The sequence below is a fragment of the Hippopotamus amphibius genome, chromosome 5, assembly GCF_030028045.1.
Source record: "Hippopotamus amphibius kiboko isolate mHipAmp2 chromosome 5, mHipAmp2.hap2, whole genome shotgun sequence".
Classification (NCBI taxonomy): Eukaryota; Metazoa; Chordata; class Mammalia; order Artiodactyla; family Hippopotamidae; genus Hippopotamus; species Hippopotamus amphibius.
Window position 1 is genome coordinate 55,137,478 of NC_080190.1, and position 14,250 is coordinate 55,151,727.

Below are 14,250 nucleotides of genomic sequence, written 5' to 3' on the forward strand. Positions count from 1 at the left end.
CCCCATATTCCCTCCCTTCCTTGACGCCCCCCCCTCGATTCCCCCCCACCCTCCCTGCCCCAGTCCTCTAAGGCATCTTCCATCCTCGAGTTGGACTCCCTTTGTTATACAACAACTTCCCACTGACTATTTTACAGTTGGTAGTATATATATGTCTGTACTACTCTCCCGCTTCTTCTCAGTTTCCCCTTCACCCCCCACCCCCTCCCATACCTCGAGTTCTCCAGTCCATTCTCTGTATCTGCTTCCCTGTTCTTGTCACTGAGTTCATCAGTACCATTTTTAGATTCCGTATATGTGAGTTAGCATACAATATTTGTCTTTCTCTTTCTGACTTACTTCACTCTGTATGACAGATTGTAGTTCTATCCACCTCATTACATATAGCTCCATCTCATCCCTTTTTATAGCTGAGTAATATTGCATTGTATATATATGCCACATCTTCTGTATCCATTCATTTGTTGATGGGCATTTAGGTTGCTTCCATGTCCTGGCTATTGTAAAGAGTGCTGCAATAAACATTATGGTACAAGTTTCTTTTGGGATTATGGTTTTCTTTGGGTATATGCCCAGGAGTGGGATTACTGGATCATATGGTAGTTCTATTTGTAGTTTTTTAAGGAACCTCCAAATTGTTTTCCATAGTGGCTGTACCAACTTACAGTCCCACCAACAGTGCAGAAGAGTTCCCTTTTCTCCACACCCTCTCCAACATTTGTTGTTTCCAGACTTTGTGATGATGGCCATTCTGATTGACTTCTGTTCTGATCCCTGAACTAGGTGCTGAGAAGTTCTACTCCCTTGACTGGTCTGAAGGTTATAACTCTAGCCCCAGCTCTCTCTCTAACTGGGGACACAGGAAATGAGATTGGTTCATCTCTTTGAGTCACAAATGCTTCATTTATAAGTGATGGTATGGGGCTAGGTGCTTCTAAGGCATTGCCAGGTCTAATTCTTCAGCTTCTGAGTCAAGTGTTTCCAGAGTATCGTGTTGCTTCACTGGACTGGGTGTTTCACATCTTGTTAAATGACTGTAAAGTGAAACCCTTCCCCGTGAATGTTTAATGAACTTAAGGGAATGCCAGACACAGCCAATTCATTTGTTAAACATTACAATTTGCAAAGAATTTCTAGTAGTTAACCTGGACTCCAAGATTAAAATAAAGACAACTTCGCCTGACATGGTAAGCAAAGTAGGAAATTTTCCCTCCTAAGGATTACAGTGTACCTGGGTTACCTGTCTCCTTCCATGCAGTAGAAATAAATGCCTGAAGTGGGCACTGATGATAGAACGCCTACGCTAGGCCTTCAGAATTTCCTAGCAGACACATCTTGCATCTTGACCTTGGATCCTAGACTTCCTCACTACTCTTGACATTTGGCAAAGATCACTTTCTGTTGTGGGGGACCCCCCCAGGCACTACAGGGTACTTGTCAGCACCCTCTACTCATAGACACCTGCGCACTTCCCTCCCAAGTTGTCACACCCAGTCTTTCTAGACTTTGCCAAAAGACTTTGTTCTGTGGGGCAACACTGCCCCCTGTTGAGAACCACTGAGTGACAGAGCTGTGGGTTTAGTTCTCAGCTGTTCACTAGCTAGCTGCCTGACAGAAGTTATCTTTCTCAAGCTTTGAGTCCTAGATTCCTCTTCTGCACATCGTGGGTGTAAAGTAAGTGGTTGTTCTTAGGACTAAATAAGGCTATGTATATATATTACTTAATCATGATTCTATGTCTGTACCCAGTACATGTTTTTTGCTATTATTATTATTTTATTTATCATTTTTTAGCTATTATCATTAACATTAGTATTTCTGCGTAGCTCTTGTCTGAAGAAAAAAATAGAGACCTACAAAAGAAAAATGCTTTTCCAAATTTTCTTTAATACATTTGCATTTGAATATGCATGCAGACATTTCTTAGCCACATGACGAATTACTGCCTTCCCTAAGACTACTTGCTACTTGACCAACTGCTCAGATGTCCTATATACTGCTTATATATATTAAGCATAGCGTTGGAACAAAGCAAATGTTCTTAAAAATTTCAGTTTCTTTTTAAGGGATTATTAATATGTATTCTCTATTACTATTTTCTCCCATAACACATGGCATGAAAAATTGCTGTCAAATTGTTATTTCATTCTTATAATAAAATTATGAGCGAGGGTATCGGCATATAATTCACCAAAGTGGAAATCTGACAAGAAATATATGAACAGAGATTATACTGTCCTCTCAAACAGTGAAATTTAATTAAAGAATACAATTTTCTCCTATTAAATTAGCAAAGAAATGTTGACAAAGGTATAACAAATCTAGTAGTGACCCATATTGCTTTCTTGCACTGAAATTGATATGTGCCTTTGGGAAAGCAACTTGTTCATTTTAGTCTAGTTTTGTTACAGCGATCTGCTCAGAAGCCTCTTGAGCCCAGCGGGTAATGTGTAGAATGCTATGGCTGGCATGCATAGGTCTCCTCAGTGCACCTTGTGCTCTTTCTGCAGGGTCCTTAAATGCCTTCCTCTCATATCTATTCTCTGCCTGATCTCCCATTTTTTGTGTAGCCCTTCAGGCTGTTGATCCCTTGAAATGTGCTATCCTAATGAAACAGGAGGGAAGGGGGCAGGGCACAACCTTTAAAAGAATGACACAGCCATAGGACATGACAAAAACTGATTAGAACCAACTAGGTCCAAGATGGTGGAAGATTCGACTTCCAGTAGACCATTATATGCTCATTGTAATATAACAGCATGCCAAATGACACACCCCCAGGTGCCATGACAGTTCAGAGGCTAACCATAAAAGGCCCCAAAGTGGGCAGTGGCCTGATTCCTGGAAATCCCTGCCCCTTCCCCTAAATTGTTGGAATAATTCTCCCATTTATTAGCCTATGAAATTACCCAGTCCATAAAACCTAACCACACTCTATTCTTGGGCCTCTCACTTTCTGGGATTGCCCACACTCTGTCTGTGGAGTGTGTTTCTCCCAAGGCTATTCTCACCTTTTGAGATGACTGCATTCTGTCTATGCAATGTGCATCTCTAAATAAATCCACTTCTTACCTATCACTTTTTCTCTCACCGAATTCTTTCCACTATGAGACATCAAGAACCTGAGCTTCATTAAGTTCTGAGACCAGGTGTGTGTGTGATCTCAGTTAAAAGACCTTGGGTTTAAGTCCCAGTCTGGGTTTAGGCTGGGTTCAAGTCCCAGCACAGGGGTTCAATTCTCAGTCTGAGTTGTACAGTTTTACTAGTTGACCACATCACAACTTGGAGACAAAATGTCCTACATATACTCTCTTTATCCAAAAATGGGATGAATGTAAAAAGACACTTTCCTATCTTGGGCTCTAGCGAATGGTCCAGTTGAACCTCTGCTGCCCTCAGCCAACATACAAAATTTTGGGGAGGGGTCGGCTGAAGAGGAGGGAAGAGGGAGAGAAAAAGAAAATTATAGGACCCAAAGGTCTTTCAGGTGTTGCAAGCCTACAGTTAATAATTTCTTTCTTGTTGTCCTAATCCTAATAATTCCAATTGCATGAGGGGTTGGGAAAACACATGAGTGAAGAGTTTAATTTTAATAATTAAACAACAGAAAAGAACACGAGTGTCTAGTAGGAGAGGAAGGAGGAGTAAACTGTGAGGTGAGCACTTTGTGGGCCATTACGCTCTCTTCCACATGAGTGTGTGGACAGCATCAGGCATAGAGAAAATGCTATTGATCATACGTTCAGAGAGAAAGAATACAAAACTGTGTGTGTGTTCTGGCTGCAACCCTATAAAATGCATAGGGACCAACAGACAGTCTTCTTGAGCAAACTTTTGACAGACTCCTCTGAGGCCTGTTTTTTCATTAGGCCTCAACTTTGGCCTTTAAAAACTGCAGATTCAGGAAGGAGAAGAATACCTGCCATCTAGCAGCCATCAGACTGCAGCCACTTTCTATGGTGAGCCCTGAGGAAACTCAGGATGTGAAAATATAGGATACAGGCCCCAGACAGCTGTGGTACATATAAATATACATATAAAAAAAATGATTTCAGTGAGCCCAGACTCTTGCATCTTCCCACTCATGGAAAAATGCTAAATTCCTTAACTTGAGATGTGGTCTTTTGGGTTTGAAGCCCTCAAAATTCCTGCTAACTCTCAGGTTTTAGGTTGTGAATCTTTTTTAAAGCTACGGGTGGAAAGTAGACACTTCCAAAGTGGAACACTGACACCGCTGGCGGACACTCCCTAAAAGATCTATCTGCAGGGACAGTTAGGACGTTGTCACCCTTTTTTTCCACAAAATTGTGGAACGGACATTGACAGGGGGGAACTGTAACAAGAAAGAAAAATCAGACTCCACTCCACGTTAGATTTGTTTCTTGGACTTTAACCTTTGCTTTTTGCTGCTTTTATTATAATCTTACATGATGGCCTGCCTCAGGGAACACTGCCCCTCTGCCTGAATATTAAACTAAAGAGCCTCCGCTCAGCTCACAGGCAGACAATCTGCCCTGCCCACCTGTGTGAATGGCTGCAGGAAAGAAGAAATTAACATATCCCCTCACCTAGGCTGGCCATTCCTGGAGATGTTTTGCAAGACTGATGGCCCTTTCACTTTACTTCCTCACAGCCTCTCCCTCTCTGATTCTATAAAAAAAAATTGGCATCCAGACCCCGATCAGATGGTTTTTTGGAGACACTAGTCTGCCATCTTCTCCATCTGCTGGCTTTCCAAATAAAGTCGTGTTCCTTTCCTCAAAAACAAAACAACAACAAAAAACCCCTGCAGATTCTCTGCCCAACTGATCTCATCCAGTCACCCCCACATAAAAGACTTGAGTAAACTCTATCATAGTTCTAACAGCTCACAATGCTGTATCCCTATCCCCCCCTTAAAATGCTTGCCAAAACCCACCAAAAACAAACAGACAAACAAACAAAAAACCTCAAGGCCTCCAAAAGAATTTGCTGTTTGTTTTAGCCAATGCCTGAGGTTAGGCCCCAGACCATTCTCTCTCAGAGCTTTTACTAACAAGGGTTTAGGACTGTAAACCTTCCTTTGTCCCTTTGAGATGTATATGTATCTCCTACAACCAGGGAGAATTTTTTCATGGACCTGAAAGACATTTATTTGAAATGTAATCATTAGGAAGGAGAGAGCCTCTGTCTCCCAGTCTCTGGAGGACAGTGAGACAGGAAGGAAGGGAGCAGGGCATGGCCATTAACGGAATGACACAACTATTAAGAACAGGATATGACAGAAACTAGTGAGAACCAACTAGGCTCAAGACAGTGGAAGATTCGACTTCCACTAGACCTTGAGCCTCATTATACGCTCAATATAATGCATTAGCATCTAAACAACACACCCAAGCTGTGTCACACACACATCACACACAGGTGCCATGACACTTCTGAGGCCAACCATAAAAGGCCAAAAAGTGGGCAGTGGCTCAGTTCCTGGAGCTATCCGCCCCTTCCCAAAATAGTTGAAATAATCCTCCCACTTGTTAGCCTATGACATTACCAAGCCCATATAAACTAACCACCCCATATTTTGGGGCCAGCTTTTATTTTCTGAGATGGCCCACACTCTGTCTATGGAACGTGTATCTCTCTAAATGAACCTGCTTTCACTTTACTGTGGCTAGCTCCTGAATTCTTTCCTGTGCAAAGCCAAGGACCCTCAATTAGTGGCCAGTCCCAGGGGCTCACCCAAGACCTGGGGCATAAGCATCCTTTTGTGCCCTAGTTTTGCTGCAACAGGATCCTAAGTTTAATAATGGCCAGCTAACAGACACAGCTGGCCTAACTGCATTTCTAAGACCAATTCTTTGCAATTTTTCACTTCCCTGACCCTGTCAAGCCCTCACTGTTTCCCCTCCCTACTCCCTCATTCTCCTTTTAAAGCATCCAGTCACCTGAGTAAGAACAGAAGTTATGTTCAGTTCAAACTACATTCTCTTCCATAACGCAACTCATCAAAAATCTGTCCTTATGGGACTTCCCTGGTGGTGCCTGCCAATGCAGAGGACACAAGTTTGATCCCTGGTCCAGGAAGATCCTGCATGCTATGGAGTAACTAAGCCTGTGTGCCACAACTACTAAACCTGTGTTCTAGAGCCCACCAGCCACAACTACTGAGCCCATGGGACCTAGAGATCACTTGCCATAACTACTGAGCCCACATTGCCACAACTACTGAAGCCCACACATCTAAAGCCCATGCTCCACAACAAGAGAAGCCACCTCACCAAAAAGCCCATGCATCACAACAAAGAGTAGCCCTTGCTCACCACAACTAGAGAAAGCCTGCACATAGCGATGAAGACCCAACACAACCAAAAAAAAAAAAAAAAAAAAATTCTGTCCTTATTACTTTAACTAGACTCTGGCTTTATCTTTGAAAGGTTCAGTTGCTAAGAAGCCCTCCATCACTGCATTTGTTTTACAGTGATGGGATAATACTCATTAGAAATCATTAGCAAAAACATTCTCTCTGTTTCAGAAAAGAACAATCCCTACACACAGCCATGATTACAAGTTTAACAAAACTTTGCTGGGAAGCAATTCTAATTTATGAATTTCGCATTAAACATCTAAGTACATCTGTCACACACAGCATAATGGCGACTTTTTGGATAATGATTTCCTAAAATCACAAATGATGTTTAAATTTCCAGTGATTTAAGCATTTGAAGGGGTGTGAGTGTGTCCTGCGTGATTACATATTATACTCAAATACTAGGTTTATGCCATAGCCTTTGTGTTTTTGTTTTGTGTCTCAGAATCTGGAAGTGCAGTCTTGTGTGGGACAAAGAACTGCTACACTGATAGGAATCTTCCAGTATGTCTTAGATGGCACTCGTGAAATAGAGCAGGACACTGTGGGGCCCTACCAGCTACAAATCCTTCCTGTGTCCTCATTTCTTGCATGTAGGAAGTAGGCTTCATTCAGCTTCCTTGACCTTCCCCTAGTTCCAAAAACCGAATTCACAGAGTTACTAATGAGAGAAGAGAAGGGATGCAGAAAGAAGAGGAGCAGTCAAGAAACAATAGTGCTGCACGGGGCAGGGTCCTGGTTCCTTCTCATGGAATATACATAACAATATCTTTGAGTTCTTCTGCAGGAACTAAGGCCCCCACTCAGGTAGAGGATGGCAACTTCAGGCTGAACACCAGATTCTTGAAGCACCACCCTGTTACCTCACCACCAACCAATCAGGAGAAAGTCTGCACACAGTGGACGATTACAAAGACACTGATCCCTCCCCCACCCACCACCCCCAAAGGATTCGATTCTCCCTTTGAAACTTCAACGGAGAAGAATCTTTGGAGTATTGGCTTGTCCCCGGAGTATTGGCTTTCAAGTTGCAAGCAGCAGAACCTGAATTTGGTAACATTTGCTTGTCTTTAATTTAGTGTTTTGCAATATATCTCAAAATTTATTAAAACTACTTTAGGAAGAATATAGGATTCAAAGAGTTTGCATATAACTTCAAGTTCTGGTATCTGTTTAAGGCCTGGTGTTAGGAAGTACCAACTCTGGGACCACAACTCTCCCCTCCTATGTTTCTGACCTTTGATTTCTGTCATACCCCTTAACTCAGAGTTGCTTGAACATAGCATGTATTCTTAGGCTTGCATGGGTTTATTCTTTCTGTTTGTTCTACTCTCTTGTCCTTTGTGCTCTGACTATCTGATGAACCTTTCATACTCTTCAAAATCCAATTCAAGCCTGGATTTTTTGCTGCCTCCACTTCCGCCCCCACCACCTGCCTTTGGTCTCTTCTCCAACCTCTGTTGCAATATCAGCCATCTCATCCCTCAAGCCTCCTCTAGGTTCTGTATTTTTACTATATCAGTTTCCATACAGTAAGGAACATTGTATCCCTGGTGCCCCGCACAATTTCTGACACAAGTAAGGATTCAGTAAGAGATTATGGAACAAACAACTGAAGCTCTTTTTGCTCCCAGAGATTAATTATATTACAGATTGTAATCAAGAGCTGAGATTTAATTTTTCTTGCTTTTATCCAGTACTTGTGTGCACACAAAAAATGCAGCATGGTTGTGGGAAAAATTTGCAGAGTACTGAAAAAAATATGCAGGTCTGATCACAGGCGCCCCATCCCCTCTGGATTGGGAGCACTGAGATGGGTTGTGGGAAGAGATGTATAGACATGTAACTTACATTTTGCATCTGGACATGATTCTTCACCAAGTTCTCTGACTTTGCCATTGTGCTAGATGCTTTGAGACTGTAGTTTTTACCATTATGTGGCTCTTTCAGCTGTTCTTGAATTTGTTTAGCTTGTTTCCTGTAGGTTTAAATACATCCATGCATAAATAGGTACAAAAATTTATTCTATTCAAATTTTTGAGGTCCATTCATTACCAACATCAATATTTGTCATTTGCTAAAGCTAGATAAACTCAGTTAACAAAAAGAATCCTCCCTTCATTTTCAATCCCACAAGAAATACTGGCATCATCCATTATCATCTGAAATTCACACCCACTGGCACTCCAAAGACAGACAGAAATGTAATGCATTGTCCTGGCCCTATTAGATGCAAGAGGTCCCTAACCCTGAGTGCTCAACTGAAAAGAATTAGGAACGCTCTGAAGTGACAAGTAGAAAACTTTGAAACTTGGACCTAGCAACCACATATAACATACTTGCAAAGTTACATTTATATTTGTCCAATTCAAATAAGTGTAGCTTGACTGCATACCTTGTACATACACCATAACAGGGGTATAGTTTCATTTTTACAGTTTAAACACAGTTCATTTATTTTTACCATCAGTCCTGAATGTAGATTTTTATTAGAACTTTTGTAAATAATAAAAACTGTTGACTCTTAAAGAGTACCTACAATGTGCCAAGCATCATTTTAACTGTTTTACATGTCTCAACTTACTTATTCTTCATGCTAATTCTGTGTGATGAGGCATTAATCCTATACTCTTTTAATAGGTGAGAAAACCGAGGCACAAAGAAGTTAAATAATTTGCCCAAAGTCACATAGCTAGTAAGTGGTAGAGCTGGATTTGAACCCAGCGAGTCTGGTTATGTACTCTGCACTTTGAGCTACTGCTCACGACTGTCAAGCCACTTGCCCATGGTCACACAGCTTCTTGGTGGGAAGACTGAGATTATTCTCAGGTTTTGGACTCCAAATAAAGTACTCCTACTGGCAGATGTGCAGTGACTGTTGTTTGAACCATTCAGCGGCTTAACCAGAAGGATGTGACAAATTACTGCCTTCTTAGCTGCTCTCTCCCAAGAGCTTTACAGGCAGAAGACTCAATACCCGTGAAAACAAAACAAGCAAACAAACTTTGCAGAATCATTCCCCCTGACTTCTGTCTCTTCCCCCAAGGTCTGTGCCAAGGAGAGAACCTTTGGGGACGACTGTGCACCATCTCTTGCAGTGAGCTTTTCCAGGTAGACAGCACTCTATAGACCACAGGCTCAAGTATCAGAGGGACTGAGATTTGAATTTCAGCTCTGCCACCCACCAGCTTTGCTTTGATTCCCCAAATCAAAATGAATGATTCCCAAAATTTCTCTGAGCCTCAGTTTCCTCATCTGTCAATGGAGTTTGGAAAAGCTCTCTTCCGTAAATACTGTGGAAACTAAACATGAGGACACATGGAAAGCGTTAATCTGTTCCACTCCTCATCGCGTAGCAAGCTTAGTTGTTGTGCGGGCAGATGCTGCAGAGGAATTAGAACACTGGCTTAAAGATAAAAGAAGAGATCTTGTTAATTGCCTTTCTCACAAGCCAGTCACAGTATTTGTTACAGGATTTGGAGGCTCGGAGCACCATTATCTCCTTTGAATTTACAATACAGTGTGATGCAGCTCTGTTTAAATATTTCTTTTATCTTTTCAATTATTGGGGGGCTTTTATCTCCAGTACTCAGTTGCTTTAATGCACTTGTAATAATCTATCTACTTCCTAACAGCTAATCTGTAGCCTATTGTTCGAAACAAATCTATCATATCAGCATTTTAAGAAGCACAGGATGGCCACAGAATCCTATCAGGGATTCACGGATGAAGCAAATGGGAGATGAGGATGTTCTACCTGAGTAAAGCATCATGAAGCAGTAAAGGTGGGCTTGGCAGAGAATAAGGACCTGATTACTTTCCCAAGAATTAAATAGTAGAAATACTAATGATCTTTTCAGTAATTTCATAATTCAGTGTCTGGGAAATGTAAAATTCTAAAGGAATTTTCCTCATAAAAATGACTGCATTTCCTAAATCTTTTTTATCATTTGCTTTCCTTTACCTTCTTCTCGCTCCCATCCTGACTCACTAATATTCCAGAATAAACGGGTGTCCTTTTCTGAACCTGCCTCCTTCTCTATCATCCCTCCACTCTCCCAAGCACACAGATTTTTGCTCTTTCCTCCTCCCCTCAGCAAATGGGAACAAAGGAAGTGAGAAGTGTCTGCCTGCAATACCATCAGCTCTCTCATGAGAGCAGTTACTCTTGGGAAGACAAGATACTGGCACCGCACACTGGAACCTACTAGCCTAACAATGTCAGTGTGATTCTACAGTTCAGTGAGTTTTAAGTTGCTCTGGCTTAATTCATCAGAAAGAAATGAGATGTAAAGTGGTGGAATATCAGGCATCGCCAGTCCGTGGGGAGACGTCATTTGTAATGTTGCAGGTTGGCTTCCTGGGGAAGCAGACACTGAGATGGAGGTAGCATGCAGGATTTTTATTAGGTGTTGGATCAATATCTTTGGAAATGAAGGGGTGGAAGCAGGATTGGGCAGAGGAAGAAGCTGGGATGTGATGCAGTCTCAGTGAAGACCTCAGCAAATCCCATGGGGAGCTCTGAAACTGGCATGGCCTCGCACCCCGTGTTGGGGCAAAGGTCTAGGTCTTCAAAGCTTCGCATTGACCTGTCATCGGATGCTGGCTATCTCAGGTCAGGTAACTCTTATAACTGTGTACTAGCAACTGGGGGACTAAGACCTCCACAGCTGAAGAGAATCATAGCATCATATCAGAACATCCATTGCCTGTCCTTAAGGGCCTTGCTTTGTGATTTAAAATCTCTTACTTCAGAGGGTTATAACCTAGAGTCAGGGCAAGTTGTTAGCATATCTGCTTTCTACTGGTAGCACCAGTTCTTTTTCTTCCTGTGTTTTCCCAGTTCTGATAATTATTTGTCCCATCTTCTGCTCCTGGAACATCTCCTATTCCGATTCTATTTTTAGAGTTGGATCATGTCTTGCATTTCCAAAGTCTACTAAGGACCCCCACTGCCAGCCTTACACTTCTTAACCCATAGGAGTTAAAAGCAAAAAGAAAACCTAGAAGAATTTATAGTTGCCATGTGAGCCCTATCAGCCAGATTTGAAAGGCTCAAATAATAGTTCTATTAACTACTTATAGAAATACATGGGCTTATTGGGAGTGATGAGAAAATAATTTCTTTTACTGTGCCCTTCAAAGTTTTGGGGGTTCAATTAACTGAGTCAGAAAATTCTCTGAATTCAAGAAGGTGTTCCTTACTTCTACCTCTTCATGCTACCTATATTCAGACTTTCATCAGCTAACAATGTGCTGTAATGTTCCAATGGGTGAGGTCATGCCATACCATGGATGAGAAGAGAATGGAGATAGGACCAAAGTGGCAGGATCTGAAGGATTATGGGACGTAAAACATAAATAACCAAGAGAATGTGAGCTTCTGGGTAACTCCTGACTCTCTGGGCACTGTCCATTCCAGTATATAGGATGGAAGTTCAAGTGAATTTATTTGGATACCAATGATAGAAAGGTCCTAGAGTCCTAGGAGACTTAGGACTTCCAAGATGAAGTAAAAAAAAAAATTACACACATAAAACAATCTTATAATATGTTTGAAAGTAAAGAAAGATAAAGGTAGAGTCTGTTTATTCTGTTATCCCCAAGATTTTTTGAAGGGAATTAGAATTCCAGGAATGAGGGCAAAGAAACTTGTGCCAAGGTGTTATAAAAATGTACATTGCTTTCAGCTATATAAATTAGATGCTTGGTGTGGGAGGTGACATTCCTCTCAGACAAAGAAAAACAAAGGAAGACTGTGCTTGGAAACTGCACGAGAAATACACTCTAGATCTCTGATGAGAACTACAACTCCAGCAGGAAGAGTCTTCACGTTTTATTATTCCTTTATTATTTTTACACTAACATTTATTTTTTAATAAAAATATGTCTCAGCTGGGCAGGCAGAAAGACAACAGCATCCTGATGGCTCTTCTTCCATTGGCTCAGTCCTCTGAGTCTCCCATTATGAATCTAATGTTGAACAGTGTTTCCATGAAAACCCCTGATACCTGCTGAGCCCCAGAGGCATGTGTTCATTGCTGAGCCCACTTGCTGCCCACAGAAGGAGAGACTGACAGCTCTGAAGATGGAAGTCTTCTAGTTATCCAGCTGTTCTCTGTTCTTGTGACTGTCATAATCAGTCTTTCGTTTAAGTGTGGTACGACTACAAATTATACTTTAAAAATAAGTGATTAACTACTTCTTCATGGTAATTTGCTTACTGTTAAATACAAAATCTCTTTCTCCTACACAGCACTTACTAGGAGACCCTGCTAATGCCCTGCTGAGTGTGACCATCCCTCTCGTGCTCCAGGGAACACTCCTCTTTGTAGCTACCCAGCCTGTAAGTTCCAGTGTGGAAAACAATAGCAAACCTTCACCGAGTATTTACTCTTTTAAACACTATGCTGTCCTCTTTAAAGTATTATTCCACTAATCCTTAAATTCTATAAGGTAGATATTATTTTGGGCCATATTTTAACTATAGTTTACCAAAAAGGGAACCAAGGCTAAGGGACTTGATGTAATTTGCCTAATAACACTGAACAAGCAAAGTGGCAGACTGAAGATGTGAATACAGGTATGGCTAATGTGTATAAAATTCTGGCCACTATGTCACATAGCCTTGTTGAGAACATAAAGAGCTATGGGCTGCAGCAGGGCATGGCATTCCTGATTCACTCCAAGCAGTTTCACCATCCAGCAGGAGGACTATTTGAGCCAATATGGTAGGGTGGTAGTAGAGCATTTGATTTAAACTAGAATTGTGGAAATGCAAAGACCCGTCTGCAATTTCCTACTGTGGGCCTTTGACAAATTAATACTTTACATTCTGATATTATTTGAAAAAATGAGCAATACCACATAATTTCAGTTGTTGTGAGGATTGGGAGATAATGCATGAAAAGCCCAGTATCCCTGATAAAGATTAAGTGTTCAAAACTGAACACTAACAACTATCACAGCCAAGAGTTGCCTAGGAGACATGACAATTAAATGTAACGTGGCATCCTGGATGTGGAACAAAAAAAAAGCACATGAGGTAAAAACCAAGGAAATATGAAAGTATGAACTTTAGTTAGTCATACCATACCAATATTGTTCCATTGTTTGTGACAAAGGCAAAATACTAACATAAGACATTAAAAATAGGGGAAGCTGGGTCTGGGGCACATTGAATCTATCTGTACTATTTTCATGGTAATTCTGAAAATCTAAACCTATTCTGAAATACTTTATTAAAAAATAGTTACTAATTCTGGATTCACATCCAAGTTTCCATTATTTTAAAAAATCATAATCACTGTTCTTTTCAAAGAGCAACATACATAATATGAAGACAGGTATCACAGACTATATTTGAAAATTGATTCATTTTTAGAAGAGCAAATGGGTAGAAAAATACAGGTCCAATGAAAAGCAATTACATGTTGGCTTGGATTTCAGACAAGCTGTAGGAACAGAATTTGTGCTAACTTCTCAAGGCCTACATACCTTATAAGAAACCAAGGAATTTAATATTTTTATCTGCATTTCTTATTTTAAGTGCAGATTATGTCATTTACATAAATAAAATACCTCTATCAAATTTATTTGGAGTAAATATATAAGTACATACACATACATACTCATATACACATATATGTATATATATATTTTTTTCATATATGTATATTTTTAATTCTACTTTATTAGGCAAAAAAACCACAACAAAACAGTGTTTTCAGAAGAAAGTTTGGTTTCTTGGCAAGGTAAATATAGGGCATATTCTAGATGTGCAGACTAACTGGCAAACCAAAGTAGGTTTTATAGTATTCATACTTCACATTTGGCTAAAACCTTTATGAGTATCAGGTAAAAACACCATAAAAGGAAAGGGTGGTTTTTGTTTGTTTGTTTGT

The 14,250-nt window shown here is 40.7% G+C and overlaps 1 protein-coding gene across 3 annotated transcripts in view; it reads right to left on the reverse strand.

Annotated features, from left to right (window-relative positions):
- The window catches only part of NRG3 (neuregulin 3), a 1,075,402-nt gene that overhangs the window by 31,560 nt on the left and 1,029,592 nt on the right, over positions 1–14,250 (reverse strand). For all 3 annotated transcript variants that reach the window (XM_057735391.1, XM_057735392.1, XM_057735388.1), the window contains exon 6: positions 8,198–8,324. In XM_057735391.1, coding sequence (XP_057591374.1) covers positions 8,198–8,324 — 127 coding nt within the window. The remainder of the gene's footprint in view (positions 1–8,197; positions 8,325–14,250) is intronic.